Source organism: Hemiscyllium ocellatum, chromosome 14 (genome assembly GCF_020745735.1).
Source record: "Hemiscyllium ocellatum isolate sHemOce1 chromosome 14, sHemOce1.pat.X.cur, whole genome shotgun sequence".
NCBI classification, from domain to species: Eukaryota; Metazoa; Chordata; class Chondrichthyes; order Orectolobiformes; family Hemiscylliidae; genus Hemiscyllium; species Hemiscyllium ocellatum.
The window spans coordinates 52,001,039-52,017,503 of NC_083414.1; the positions used below are offsets into that span (position 1 = coordinate 52,001,039).

The window sequence follows — 16,465 nt, forward strand, 5'->3', positions numbered from 1 at the left end:
AAAAGAAATGTGGTTGAATATGCTCATGTCAGCTGTCAACATCTGTTCCTGGAACAATGAAGGTTAATTGTTTCTTCACCTTATGCTTTAGCATGATAGGAATAACGAGTTAGCCATGGTTCAGTGGTAGTAATTTCGTCAGTGCATCAGAACGTTGGAGATTCAAATTACAGTCCAGAGATCTAAGCACAAAATCTCAACTAACACTCAAGAGGAATAATGAGTAAGTGCTGCATCATCAAATAAACTAATGTTCAGATGAGATGTTAAAACATGTGCCCATCTATCCTTTCAGATAGCAAAAAGAGATACAATTGCATTATTTGAGGAAGTGCTGGGAAGTTGTTGGTCTTAATAACTCTTAGCCAACATCAGTGAATCAGATTATCTGATTATTATGACTGATGCTAGTGGGATCTTCATGTGCATGTATTGCTACATTGTCGACATGCCAAAAGTGGTTGCATTTTGAACATTTATCACAAATTGAAAATACTTTGCGACATCTATGATACAAATGAAAATCTTTCTTCTTTCACAATCTATTTTTGTATCAAAGCATGAGCCAACTTATATGTATAAATTGTTATGTAGAAATCCTATTTCAATTCTCTACAACACAGACCTCAAAATACATCTTACTTTTAACATGATATCCACAGAGCATAAAGCTCAGTAAAAGGACCACCATATGACATTTCCAGGATCTTTTTAACTCGAACCATAAAGGACTTCAGCATCTGATGAACATTGAGCTGATTTCTTGCTTGAATAATCCAAAATAAATCCCATTGTTCCTGGTCTATTCCTGTATACATGGTGTCATGCTATATTTTAAATGTTTATCAACTTATTCTGAAAGGATGCATCAATTACTTTAAGGAAAGACATTCAATGTTCTAATTATTTATACTGTCAAGAAATGTCACTTCACCTCATTCTTCATTCTCTTACTACTTATTTTAAAATATAATTGGCACTTGTATCAGAAGAATTATCATTCTCCTAGTCAACATGTCAAAATCCTTCATAATTTTAAAAGACTTCATTAACTTTGAATCTTCTCTGTTAGAATAGACAACATTGCAGTGTCTTAACTTTACCTTTATAATTGGAATCTTTCCTTCTTGATTTCTTCCAGTGAATCTGCCTCTCACGTTAAGTTCTTTGTAAAATGGAATGCAAAAAACAATATGTAACTTTGGTCTGTAACTGTTACTGTAGATATGTTCTCATCAACCCGGTGAGAGATGGTATTACACACTTCTGGAGCCAGCTGGAACTTGAACCTGGACTCCTGGCTCAGAGGTACGGGCACTACCACTGTGCCATATGTGCCGTAAACCTTCGAGTAAAAAATGAGGTCTGCAGATGCTGGAGATCACAGCTGCAAATGTGTTGCTGGTCAAAGCACAGCAGGTTAGGCAGCATCTCAGGAATAGAGAATTCTCTATTCCTGAGATGCTGCCTAACCTGCTGTGCTTTGACCAGCAACACATTTGCAGCTTGCGTGCCGTAAACCTTGCCTTAAACAAATAAAGTTTGCTATTGTGCTCATTGTTATCTTCATAAAATGAAATGGTAATAGTATTAATGGTTTTTTTATGCATTCACATTTCAGGAGTGCACTTTTCTGTTCAGTGACGACCTTCTAATTCTTTTAAAAAATACATAATTGTGAGCTTACATTTCTTTACACTGAACCTCCACATTCCAGCACTTCATGTACGTTTTCCTGAATGAGTTTTGAGAAGAATTGTAGTTCAGATTGAAGTTTTGGATGTAGGCTTGCTCGCTGACCTGCAAGGTTCATTTCCAGATGTTTTGTTACCCTACTAGGTAACATTTTCAGTGGGCCTCAGGTGAAGCAGTGTTCAAAATTCCTGCTTTCTATTTATATGTTTGGGTTTCTTTGGGTTGGTGATGTTATTTCCTGTGGTGTTTTTATTTCCTGTGGTGAAGTCACTTCCTGTTCCTTTTCTCAGGGGGTGGTAGATGGGGTCTAACTCGATATGTTTGTTGATAGAGTTCCAGTTGGAATGTCATGCTTCTCGCAATTCTCATGTGTGTCTCTGTTTGGCTTGTCCAAGGATGGATGTGTTGTCCCAGTCGAAGTGGTGTCCTTATCTGTATGTAAGGATACTAGTGAGAGAAGGTCATGTCATTTTGTGGCGAGTTGACATTCATGTACCCTGGAACACCAACTAGCCACAAAAAGACATGACCCTCTCTCACTATTATCCTCACATATGGATGATGAAGGACACCACTTCGACTGGGACAACACATCCACCCTGTTTCATCAGATTTATCCATAAATCTAAATCCAAATTAGTTACATACAAATTAAAACAAAAGAAATTAGCCATTTTGTTTTTCCTCCTAATATGAGTAACAACTATTACTTCAGAATCATTGCTTCTGGTTTGTCATCAAACTTTCACTCTGTGTCAATGCATTTCATCTTCTATTCTTCAGCATGAAATGGAAATTGAGTTATAATTCCCTATATCTATTCTTATTTGTATTGTCAGCTTTTTGCCTACCTGTTCAGTTTGAGAAGGCTGTGTGTAAAAGCAAGATTGCATTTCATCTCCCGATTTGACTTAGTGGAATGGGAATATAAAAGGTTTATAGCAGCTTGAATGTAATCATTCAACTTACATAACAATGACTTGATCAAGCTAAAACTTCAATTAAAGGGACAATGCTATTTCATTGAGACAGAGTTAGCTCCTGGAATAACCTACTTTGAATTTCCAATGCAAATACTGTCATATTGTCATATCAAAAGGGTCAACAGACATTTCATTTTTCACAACTTGGGGTAAATGCATGTCGCAAACAAAGATCTCCAGACAAGTTGGATTGTTTCACCAAATATATAGTTGCTCAAAATCTAAGTTATAATTTGTCAGTGTTGCAAAGTATAATGCTGAACAATGACAACAATGCTCCTTTTAAAATGCCAAATTGACTTCTCCCACATCTTTGCACTCCTCTATACTGTTAAAATGGAAGTTACATTTATGAAATGTGTAGGCTGTTTTCTTTGTTTAAAAACAAGTGCCCCATGCAGCCACTTCTATCAGAATTACATCATACACAGTTATCAACATCTCTCTATGCTTATAAACAAATGTAAAACATTGTCACTGTTAAATAATACCCAAAGTGTAATGTGTGCAACTGTTTCAAAGCACACTTGAGTCATTATTTCTTTAATAAATAAATCATAACATTTAACTAGTACCTTTCACTGTTATTGTTCCTGTGCTGTTGGCTGATCCAAAATGGTTCCGGGCAATACAAGTGTAGCGTCCATCATCCCTCTTTGTTACATTAACTATTCTTAAACTGCCATCTTTCAGGGTAATCCTTCAAAAAATAAGAAAAAAGTCAATAATTTCTAGCCATATGTACAGGGTGAGTGATATAGTCCTTTTCCACATAGAACACAATGATATTGACTATTGTTACCCTATTAACCAAGCAAATTCAAGTTCCTGTCATTGCATTTTATAGCCAGTTCCATCTGTATTGGCTTGTTATTCCTACTCTTATCCTGCTTCAAAATCAAGAGTGTTCCGTGTGAGTCTGACATGCAATGGGTTGAAACAACTCTGAGGTGTTTGAAATTTATTTGTGTCCTTTTACGCATGCAAATTGTCAGAACTGCAGGAAGAGAAAAAGTACTAAGTTCTACGTTTACCTGAATGAGACCATGAAAAAAAAATTCATTCATCAAACTTTTTCCCCACCTCCACCCATCCCAGACCATTACATCTCCCTTGGCAGAAAAGCAACCAAACTTTGAGAAAGTTTCCATGATTATAATGCAGCGTAATGGTCTCTCCCATCGCAAAGGGACATTCAACAAAATATGTTATTCAGTTATTTTAATATTATGGGAGTAGCATCACCAAAAGCTTGCCTGTAGATGCTGTATAGAGTTTGGATGTTCTCCCATGTCTGCGTGGGTTTCCACTGAGAGCTCCAGTGTCCTACTGCAGTCCAAAGGTGTGCAAGTTAGGTGCTTTGGTGATGCTAAATTACCCATAGTGTCCAGAGATGTGTAGGTAAGATGTATTAGCCTTGGGAAATGCAGGGCTGTAGGGAAAGGGTAGAGGGATGGGTCTGGGTTGGATGCTCTTCGGAGGGTCAGTGTGGACTCATTGGGCCAAATGGCCTGTTTCCACATTATAGGGATTCTACGGAATCTTCAATCTAGTTCCTCACAAAATGTTCACCAGCTTATTTTTATTATAAACTGGGATTTTTGTTCTGCAAATCTCACCTGCTGCAATGCAACATCAAATTATTAGTTCTAATCTTCTTCAGTTTTATTACATCTGGACCTTTCTCTCTAAGTGAGGCAAGTGACTTTCAGGTTAAATACTCCATATCCAGATTTTCCATGTATTTCAATATTTTAAAACATTTTCTCTTGATAGTTTTACCAACTCTTTGAATCTTTACTCATAATCCAGTGTCTTTAATTAGACATTCAATCTTCTCTGAGTCTTCTCGAGCTTATATATGGTTGCTTTATATCATCCAAGATAGTTTAGAAAGCTTGTTTTGAAAAACTTGGATGCCTGAACCAGGTCACTACTCTTGGCTTATGTACAAGGCACTCATTGCTAGTAGATCATTTGGCAAAGGAAACTCTCACAGCGAGGATCAAACTCCAAGTCTACAAATCACAACATTCTGAATTTTCTTTGACGAAATATGCCTAGTTAGCTAGTCTGCACTAGTCACCTTTAAAGGCATGTTTATCATACTTTTCATCTTTTGAAAACTCCTTAAATTCAATTGTTTAGCCTGGGAAGTCTTAAATCATTACCATACCAGTGCTATCTAAGTAAGATTAATCAAGAAACAGTAATAATTTATCTTTCACCAATCACAAAGAACTTACTGTATCGGTTTTCATTGAAGTGGTAATACTGGGACTTAACATGTAACAATGAAAATTCTGTTTAATGTTGAAGGCTATTGCCTTGTTTTTACATATTCTTGGTTCTGGATTTCGTGGGTCATTTTGTTCCTTGTGTTTTCCTGCCAAAGATGGAATTTGACTTGAAGTTCAGTGTTCCACCAGAGATTGACCTCATTGACATATCCGTTTCGATGGTGTTGCAGCTAACAGTTGAATGATGCTTTGTGGGCTTTGACCTAATGGAACATGATCAGTTGATAGCTGGAGGCAATAAGCAACTTCCTTTCTCCAGTAAGCCATGTTAAAATGTAGTTCCTTTGTCACAAGCAACAATTAGAAGGTTTAAAGCCAATTTTGCTGTTTGCTTCTGACAACTTCTATATTTTTATTCATAATCGAGGACCTGTGATATGCTTGTTAGCTGAGTACAATATAACCACTTGCACACATTAATCTCTCTTGTACTTCTGATCTAGATCTGAGTTATAGTTGGAGTGGAAATCATCTGGGATTTACTATTTATAATTTATTACTTCATGCACCTGCGGTGGGTGTATCTGGAAGCTGACTTTCCAAAATCTTCACTTCCGAAGTAGGAGCAGCACGTTTTTTTCCTGCATTTTAAAGAAAGACAGCATTTTTGAACTCTCCAGAGCTATTTTTAACTTATTCTGAGGAGGCCAGTAAAAAAGTCACATGACCTTTCTAATGGGCTGGTCTGTGGCAGCATTGGTGCTTTATGTACTGTGGTAATTGAGTACAACAGGACTGCACAATTGCTTGAGCTTTTCAAGACCAAACCTTCACGTGGAAAGTTCTAACATGTTTATGTAAAATCATTGTATTTTAAAAATACATTCTTGGGATGTGGGAATTATTGCTAAGACTGTAATATATTGCCTGCTGTCTTAGTGCCCTAAGGTGTGGTGTACTTTTATCTTAACGCACTGTAGAGATTTGATACAACTGAATGGCTGACGAGGGGCTGACTTTTCATGCTGTAGTTAGATGTATTTTTAAGCATGGATAGGATATTAAAAAGAATGTTGGGCAGATAGTCCACCATCTTCCAATATGCCCCAAAACTCAACCACACAATGTACAAGTTGGATGGGTGCTAAAATGAGCTGCCCACCTACCATTTTAAAATAAATAACTAAAGGTTTAGTTGGCTTCTCACAAGCTGCAAATGACACCAGACTGTGTCTGGCAAGGGCGGTTAGGCAGAGTGGCCAAAATGTGCAGAAGTGGAAAGGAACGGGGCATTGTGGGATATCTCAAGATGCCACGTCCCTCCCTTTGGCCCCACCTACTCAACAAACAAACTACTGTCTGAGCTCAATTCTCACTCTCTAAGACCTTTGGGACTTATCTACTTGGATTGTCATCTTCAGGCCTCTTCCTGTAATCTCAGCTGTGTTTGCTGCAGAGCTCAGGCTATGGGTGGGACTATCTCTTGTGTGAGTGCTATCTTTTAGCTGTGAAGCAGAGTTGTAAAGAGCAATTCAGCAACCAACTATCTTTCCTTCAGGTGAGGGGTGGGGGTGCGGTAAGCTGTTGCTCACTCATCCATAAACCTAGCAAGATCAGAGTCACATTGAGGAAGATGGGGGGTGGACAGTGTTTTTTTTTGGTTGATGAAGTACCTGTTTGCCCACCAGCCCTAACTCATCACCAATCATCGGTCAAAAGAATTAATGAATTCCTTTACCATTCAGACTGATGCAATCTATGCATATGAAGACAACATCACCCTCTCTACCCTGCTGCAGATCAACTCTCATCCTTTCATCTGCCAATAACCTTACTATTACTTGGAACATTTCCAAGCTGCTCAATATTATTCTCTCTTTCCCTTTACTGTTGGGCTCAAATATTTATATTACTGTCAAGATCAGATTTTTTTTTCATTGTGATTCCATCTAAAATTGAAGATTGAAATGAGAGAAATAACTAAAAAATGTTGTACAATTCAAGGATTTGCAAGAATGGCTACATGTTTTGAAAGGAAGGAACATGATAAAGTGGCTAGTGACAGGTAATTGACAACTCAAGTTGATTGGTTTGTGGTCGAGGAATTAATTATCAATGAGAAAGGTCCTCTTTTCTTTTATTCTTTCACAGGATAGGGGGATACTGGCTCATTCAGAATTTATTGACAACCCCCAGTTGCTCTTGAGAAGGTTGTGATGATGAGCTGTTTTCTTCACCCACTGTTGTCCATGTGTTGTAAGGAAAACCACAATTTAGTTAGGGAGGGAATTTCAGGATTTTCATCCAACGATACTGAAGAAATGGCAAACATTTTCCTAGCTAAGATGGTGAGTGGTTTTGAAGGATACACTAGGTGGGTGGTATTCCCAAATCTCTGCTACCCTTGTCTTTCTAGCTGGAAATGGTCATGGGTTTGGAAAGTGCTATCTAAAGAGCCTTGTTGAATGTCTGTAATGTAACTTGCAAATGGTACATACTGCTGCTACAGTGGATAGGTGCCAATCAAGTTGGCTGCTTCATAATGAGTGGAGTCAAGCTTTAAGACTCTTAGTTTAACAGCTTTGGCTATGAGCAAAATAGAGAGGTTAGTGAGACTAGAAAATTCCGAAGGTCCACAACAACCAAAAAATCTGACTCACAGTTCTTTGTAGTAAGCCATTTTAAACCTGAGGAAACCAATTTATCTTCTATTCAGCAAATGCTGCAAGTTTTAAATTGGAAAAGTCAATGACGTTTCAAAAGTTAATCAGCCACTCTGTGCCTCTTGCAAACCAACAGAAGCATTTGGAAAAAAAGGAGGAAGAGGGAAGATCAAAGAGAAAACTTCACTCAGCAAATACCAACCTGACAGATCTTGGGGACAAAACTATATGACTGTTTTTTCCAGTCTTGATTAGATTAGATTACTTACAGTGTGGAAACAGGCCCTTCAGCCCAACAAGTCCACACCGACCCGCTGAAGTGCAACTCACCCAGACCCCACATTTACCCCTTACCTAACACTGAGGGCAATTTAGCATGGCCAATTCACCTGACCCGCACATCTTTGGACTGTGGGAGGAAACCGGAGCACCCAAAGGAAACCCACACAGACACGGGTCTGTGCAAACGTGCAACGTGCAAACTCCACACAGTCAGTCGCCTGAGTCGGGAATTGAACCCGGGTCTCAGGCGCTGTGAGGCAGCAGTGCTAACCACTGTGCCACCGTGCCACCCACAAATTCCATTAATATATTTGTTTCTTTTCCCCAGTCTACCTTGTAGCTAGAATATAATTACCAATAATAAATAATGATTTCTTGTTAAGGACAGAGACCTGTTCTATACTTTCTATCAACCCAACTCTGAAAATCAAGTTGTTTCAGCATTTTGTGCATTTATTTTAAGTTTCTGGTGACTCTGTGTTCCTGTACACCATGCTAGCAAGGCAGAGCATCATAAATAGTAGCAGAACAAAAATGCAAAGTCACAGAAACTATTATGGGAAGTTATGGTCACCATATTAGAGAGAATATTTGATCATAATAAGAAGGGTATGGAGAAGATATCTGAAGGTATTCAGCAGCAATGAAACATTATTCCTTCAGAATAGAGGAGGCTGAAGAAAGATTTAATTTGTATGTGTGATTAGGAGGGAACCAAGACAACTTGGATCAGCAGGGTCTATTTCTGTTAGCTGAGAGATTAATTTATTGGTAGGGTTGGGGTGTTGGGGGGGGGTGGGGGGGGGAAACAGAAAATTGAAGCATATGTCAAAAGTATTACGGGGGAATTGAGGAGGTACTTCTTTCAGGTGGGGATTGCTGGGGCACTAAAATTCATGGGCTGAACTGTGTTAAAATGCATAAACTCTCTGGAACATGGGTTTTGAAAGCTGCGACCGACAAGATTATGGACCAAGAACTAAACTGTGGGATTCAGTTGGATAGTTCTTTTTCATCTGGCACTGACACAGTGGTTTGCGTTTCTCCTTCTGTGGCATAGATTTTCCATGTTTCTCAGCTATTTCCTTCTGTAGTACACTTCTGTCCATTACTGAGCAAAATATGTCTCCAATAAGTTTGTGTCAACTCAATCAGTAGCAATTGGATTTACGTAAAAGATGTAATTTAGGATAGAGATCCTATATCTTAAACAAAAATCTGTCTTTTCTGATCACCAATGCTGAAAGATCTATGGTGTGTTGAGAGCATTTGCTAGTTTATCTTGAATTATTTTAAAATGCAACATTTTGAGCTCCAGTCATTCTGTAGGTTAGCAAGGTTTTTTTTAAAAACGGTGTACAGTTACATATCCAGTGCCTTATCACATCCTCAGGAGATCTCAAGGCATTTCTCAGTGAATGAATTAATTGTGAAATGTAGTCACTGATGTAATGCTGACAAATATAGCAGTCATTTGTGAACAGTAAGGTTCATCAAACAGCAAATGAGATGAATGACCAGTTAATCTGTTCTTGATGGTGTTAGTTGAATGTCATTAAAAATCAGGGCCACTGGGACGTTAGGATGTGCAGAGCATTTTAAACTAAGTCTTTTTCATGAGTATTGTTAAATAACATCGTCACATCAGTGTTTTGTATTGTGTCAGAAACCAACATCACAAAGATAACACTGAATATCTCAACTTTCTTTTCTGGTTCGCCCCATATCTTATAAAAAAAACCTCATCATTTGTCTGATTATTTATCCTTCCTCTTCTATTGTTTCTGCATTGACTGTTCACTAGATATTGAAAGGATAAACTTTTACAGAAGTTTGTCTTATCGTCGACTGTAAGTTTGGCATAAAAATAAAAGAAAATCTGAAATAAAAGGACAAATTGCTATTTATATGAATTCTCCTTGAATCTAAATTTAGAGCAGTTGAGCAGCTAAACACCAGCCTTTTATTCTCCAAATCCACTTTCTGGCATCAAAAGAATAGGGAGGAAGTAGCAATTGCAGGTTCCCTCACAATTGATAAGGTAAGCTGTGTTAAAATAATGTTTCTTTTCAATTCTAATCAGCATGTTCAGAGAAGTTCCTACACATCTCTGGAACATGTAGGACTTGAAGCAAGGCTTCCTGGTCCAGGGTGAGGGACATTTATCACTGCACCAGAACAGGGCCCTTAAAATAGTGCTGCTGCTGGAACAAACAGCCTTGCACACCATGGGTATTACCTTTTTATTTGTGTACAAATCACAACTAATTAATGCTAATGACCATGCTGCAGTTCACTTAATCACAACTCTATCATTTCAAATGGGTTTCTCATGGCTCTTTGCAGCTTTAAATAGCTGCATTATAACAAGGACAATTTTCAGTTCACTGGAGAATAAAACCAGGGAGGCTGTAAAGCAGGTGCCTATGTCCAACACAATTAAAATTATCCATTATGATTTATTTAAGTAATCATTAAATTCATTCAAAATCATCAGGAGAATATGAGTGGTTGTAAGAAAGCGAACTGTACTGTGAGATTTTATTCATTTAAGTGGCTTATTGAATTGTTCAACGCTCATTTAATTGGACTTTATTCCTCTTGTGGACATCCTTTGTATTAACACTCAGTTCAAACTTTGATACTCTTTTGAGCCTAGTTCCAAGATCAGTGAGGTTCTAAATATTTTCATTTCTATTCATATGTAGCTTACTTTGTTTTTTAAATATTAATTAATCTCCAGTGGTTTTGTTAATTAAGGAAGTGCATAATTTTTCCACTCTATGCAATTGTTTGGCTTCTAGTTGTTTCTTGAACATCTTCCAAAGCATAAGTAACCCCTTTGTTTGAATCTGTATCCCTTAGACAAATGCTATTTTTGTTCTTTGCTGTTTTGCTCATTCATTCACTATTTCCCTTTCCTCCCATCAAGCAGTTGGTCATTAGGAAGAAAAGACCGTGTGGTAGAATTCAGCTACGTCAATGGAGCAAATAGCTAATTCACAAGACTTTGCCAGGGAGTCGACCTGTGATAGATATAGGTGGGACAGTGACACTTGCAAGCAAAAGTAGGGATGCCAAACAGTATATTGAGTGGAATAATTCACAGAAATAGTGTTCATAGAAGCAGAAATGGGAAACATGATTACACCCAAAGGCTCCCAGACATTGATAGATGTAATTGGTTAGTTCACTTTTTTAGGTTTAGTTTTGAGAGTAATTGTACACAATGGACACTGGGTTTGAGAACCTGTCTCTCAAATATCCAACTGCATGCTGATATTGAATTAGGAATTCAAAACAAGTCTTGCAGGCAGTCATAGTTTTGTCTGATAGTTCTGCCAGTTTTAAATTTGGTTTGCAGTGGCTACTCACAAAATGCATGTAAGGAAAATAAATAGCATTAGGAGTACAGGCACCATAAAGGAAATGCTCCCAGGTGAGAAAGGATGGATAGCACAATAATAATGACTGACAGTAAATTTAAGCAAACTTGCCTTGGCCATGACTTGGTATTTATGTGTAATAATCATAGCGCTATGCTGAAATGGCATGCAAACCTAACAATAGCTGCCAAAGCACTCCACTGTAAAACTCAAATCTCATACAGTTACTGACACAGTTTTATTAGGTACAATTAAAAAAGATCAAGTCTTTGATCTCAAAGTGTCTTCCAAAACCCTAGTAAGAGCACTAACCACAGTAAAGTTTTACAAAGCAAGTAGTAACATTTCAAGGAATTGAGGTCAATTTTCCTTATGTAATAATCATTACTGTGCAGGTTTGCACACACATTTTACGTAATTGACCTGACTGCTGTGAAAACTTAAATGGATATCACAAAAGCATGTGGAGCCCTAAATATATCTCATATATCTACATAGAGTCTATTGTCTAAAACAGGGAAATAAACCACACAGTCTGAAATTATCTTAGCAGCTGCTATAATTGGTGTCAGGAACAACAACATAATTCAGATTATGCATTATAACATACAATGGGTTTACATAACCTGGGATGTTCGACTGGATGGCAATTATAATGATCATGGCAAGCTTCTCATATCTTGTGCCAGGTCAAGTATTTGGCACTAAGGAAGGCAGATCATTCAGCAGTTTACTCAATGACTTCATATTATTTTGCACACTTTTTTCAAGAAAAATATCAGTGATTCATATTACTTACAAATAAGTGGGTGCATGCTTTTCAAAAAGGCAGCTTTGAGCAATGTGTTTTCCTTAGCATTGTGACAACATTAAACTATTGAATCATTTTGCATCTGTAATCATAATTGTTAATGCTTCCCAAGCAGCTAACAAGCTGTGAAACTAGAATATTGAGAGCATAAATCGTAATACAAAATGATGAATTTCATTTTAGACAGGCCTTGAGTGTAACAACAAACTACATCACAGAACAAATGGTCTTTTTTGGTGCAAGAGGAAAATTGCAATTGCTGAGGATATGTGCAAAGTGTATGTACAAAAACAATATAGAGAAACATTAATAAGTTGTAACAAGGGAGGAAATACAAACCAAAATAGTTGCTTTGTACAAATTACATGCCACATGCCGTGTTAGTAATGAAAAATAAAGCGAGGAACTTCCATGAGCTAATTCATGCTGTTCTTATATTTAAAAGGCAAACACAAACAGAATACAAAAATATAAAGTGGAATTAATGATGTAACAAAATGATTGAAATCATCAATAAGGTAGAAGGTCAGAACTGTTTATTAGTTTGAGAGAATTCAGAATGTTTTTATGGATGCTTGAGGGCCAAAGCTCTGAAATGCGTTCACAATTGCTTTTAACTTATTCCAATAAACAATTCAAAAAGGGGACATTGATACAATCCCCGAAGAAACTACTAACCCTGAAAAAGACATTTGAATTGCCCATAAACGCCTAGAATGTTTACTTAAGATTAGAACTTTTAAGACTTTTGCTGAAACCAACACATCAGAGTTCCAAATATCATTCTTTGAAGATTGCAGTGCTGTGGATTGGGTCCCTATTTTTAAATGAAGAGTGTGTGAGCATGTACCATTTTCTAAAACTTGGATGATGTGGCTGTTAAAGATTAAAGAGAGACCTTTGTTGCTTTACTCAAGATAAGGTCTAGACTACTGATAGGGCTTCAAATATGACTCTGGATCAGTGTTGCTGGAAGAGCACAGCAGTTCAGGCAGCATCCAACGAGCAGCGAAATCGACGTTTCGGTCATCCTGATGAAGGGCTTTTGCCCGAAAAGTGATTTTGCTGCTCGTTGCATGCTGCCTGAACTGCTATACTCTTCCAGCACCACTGATCCAGAATTTGGTTTCCAGCATCTACAGTCATTGGTTTTACCTCTTCAAATATGACTGACAATCCTACTCTACTGCAATACTTTACTCTATCCTTTAAGTTGTCACTATGTTTTCCCAACTTTTTACTTTGTATCAATTGCTTTATTTTCATTTTCCCAGAAGAATAAATTTTCTGTTCCCAAGATTGACTTTTACAGTGAGAGTCAGCCTGGAGAATCCTTCTTCTCGTCAAAGCTAAAACAATCTTTCAGCCTTATTTAATTACTCGCGCACTTGGTCTGCTCAACTGAGTGTGAGCTCTCACTTACCTATTTTCATTTATTTTGAGGATGTAGATGTTACTGGCTGAGCTCTCATTGTTGCCAGTCTCTAACTGCCTTGAAGTAGTTAGTGCTGAGCTGCCTTCCTGAACTACTGTAATCCATTTGGTGTGTAGGCACAGTCATGATGATGTTAGGGAAGGGTTTCCAGAATTATGGCCTATCTATAGTGAAGAAACAGCAATAGATTTCCAAACCAGAATGGTATGTGACCTGGCGGTGATGTTTCCATGCATCTACTAACCTTGCCTTTCGAGGCGGGAAAGTTGCAGGTTTAGAAGGAGCTGTCTGAGAAGCTTTAGTAAATGTTGCAGTGAATCTTATAGATGATACATACTGTTGCTATTGTGCATTGGAGGTGGAGGAGATCAATTGTGAGGATGTTAGATAGAATACTAAGCAAGCATGCTGTTTGTCCTAGATGTATCAAGATACTTCAGCGCTGTTGCGACAGCACTCTTTCAAATAAGTGGAGAGAATCCTATCACACCTAAAACCATCAGGCCATGAAGATGGTAGACAGATGGCTTCAGAGGGTCTGAAGGTGAATTACACACTGGAGGATGACACGACTCTCACCTGCTCTCGGAGCCACTGTACTTATAGGGTTACATCAGTTTATTTTCTAGTCAATGGTAGGCCATATGATGTTTACAGATAGTGGGGAATCACCTGCAAATATCCCCACTTCTGACCTTCACCTGCGGAGGACGTTGATCAGGCAGTTGAACACTAACCTTTGCCATTCGTGGTACCCATTGACTCTAGCTTTGCTCGGCTACGTAATGACATGCTCATTCAAACATGGTCCTAATATCAAGGATAGTTACTCACATCTCACCACTGGAGTTCACATCTTTTGTGCATGTTTAAACAAAATTTGTGATTAGATTGCGGTTTGTGTCAGTGAGTAGATTGTTGCTTAGCAAATAATGGTTGATCGCACTATTGAGGACCCCTTCCAATATTTTACTGATGATTGCAAGTAGACTGACAGGGTGGTAATTGCTGGATTGGATTTGTCCTGCTCTTTGTGTGCAGGACAATTGTGGTCAATGTTTCCACATTCCATATTGGTACCTAAATGATTATTTTGTAACTGCAGTGGAACAAGCTTAGCCATTTAGCTATTTCTCGATTTACACTACATGACATCAAATTAGTACCATTTATCATTCACTGCTTATGATGTTTAGCATGCAAGCAGTCCTGTGAAAAAAAAATTAATAGGTCTGATACTTAATTTTTAGGAATGCCTTGTATTGTTCTGTTATACCCTCCTGCATTCTTCCAGTGAAACTCACAGTGAATAAGTAAGACTGCACTTTTTGGGCATCAGATGCATCCTACTGACATTTCCCTTGGACAATCCATAGTGACACCAGCATGAGTTACAGGGATCTTGTAGCCGGACATGAATGCAAATTAGCTTCTCTCTAAATCTCCAACAACTTTCTACCTTTGATATAAACAGACAGTTTAAATTGTAACAGTTTATAAAACCTTACATTTCTAACACTTCCCTGGGAGACGTGGAGACTGACAGTTGACCAAAATGGAAAACATATGTATTTGTGATTGCCTACAGAATATGAATATATTCATCCCAATGAAAAAAGATCTGCCCTGTCCAGCCTTCAACAATCAAGTTACTTATATTTCCTGAAAATGTGTTGCTGGTAAAGCACAGCAGCTCAGGCAGCATCCAAGGAGCAGGAGAATTGACGTTTCAGGCATGAGCCCTTCTTCAGGAATTGGGATTCCTGAAGAAGGGCACATGCCTGAAACGTCGATTCCTCCTGCTCCTTGGATGATGCCTGACCTGCTGCACTTTTCCAGCAACACATTTTCAGCTCTGCTCTCCAGCATCTGCAGTCCTCACTTTCTCCTACTTATATTTCCTGTCAGGCAGAATTCAGGACAAGTTACATAACTTCTTCATCTCTCCATGTTACCCTAAGTTATAGATACAATCCCAAAATATCATAACCTTATAAACATTATACCTGTAACAATATCTGGCAAGTTTGAAGACTCACAATGTGGCTATGCTTAGAAAGACAAATTGTGTTTTAGCAATGATTTGGAGGTGTCGGTGTTGGACTGGGGTGTACAAAGTTTAAAATCACACAACAACCAGGTTATAGTCCAATAGATTTATTTGGAAGCACTAGCTTTCAGAGCGCTGCTCCTTCATCAGGTGGTTGTCTGGAGCAGTGCTCCGAAAGCTAGTCCTTCCAAATAAACCTGTTGGACTATAACCTGGTGTTGTGTGATTTTTAGCATTGTGCTTTAGTTTTATGCAGGCTCTGAATTTCATCTACAAAGGGAATGGATTGTTGTAACTACAAGTTCAGAGAAGTGTCCAGGAAACTGTAGGTCCTCATACAAACAAACAAACAAACAAATATACCTCTGAGGTATTCTATGGGGACAAAAGTCGATGAAATGACAATGACCCCAATGGAATCTTAATACATTTTCCACATGAAAGGCAAAACATTATGCGTAACATCTTATCAATTTGTCAATTTTAAGCATTATACGTTAGGAGAAACCATCAAAAAATAGTTTTCAAGGAAGCCTTACTGTTGGTTGTTGAATTCAGGATTCATTTCCACTCATAATTTTGTATGAGGTAGAAGTGTGACTGATGTTAATTGTATTAATTGTGACCTGAACGACTCAGCAGTATTAGACTGGAGGGCTATGCAGATCAGTGCCAGTACATTCAAATCACTAAAAATTGTCAGTACAAGAGCAAAGGAACAATTTTTTTTAAGGTTAATGGATGCATTGGTCATTATCTCAGTGTGAACTCACTAAGGCAATATCAGATCCTAAAAAGTTAAATAACTGAGTTTTGTTACAAGAAGTTGGTTTGTATTCCTGGTGATCTGTTTGAGGGGAATAAAATTATAATGAAATTGATAGGGCAGAAGCAACATATTGTCTCTTACAAAGGAATCT

The 16,465-nt window shown here is 37.9% G+C and overlaps 1 protein-coding gene across 1 annotated transcript in view; it reads right to left on the bottom strand.

Annotated features, from left to right (window-relative positions):
* The window catches only part of LOC132822149 (contactin-4-like), a 1,303,479-nt gene that overhangs the window by 484,963 nt on the left and 802,051 nt on the right, over positions 1-16,465 (bottom strand). Inside the window, exon 11 of the mRNA XM_060835221.1 lies at positions 3,254-3,378. Within this exon, the coding sequence (XP_060691204.1) occupies positions 3,254-3,378 (125 nt within the window). The remainder of the gene's footprint in view (positions 1-3,253; positions 3,379-16,465) is intronic.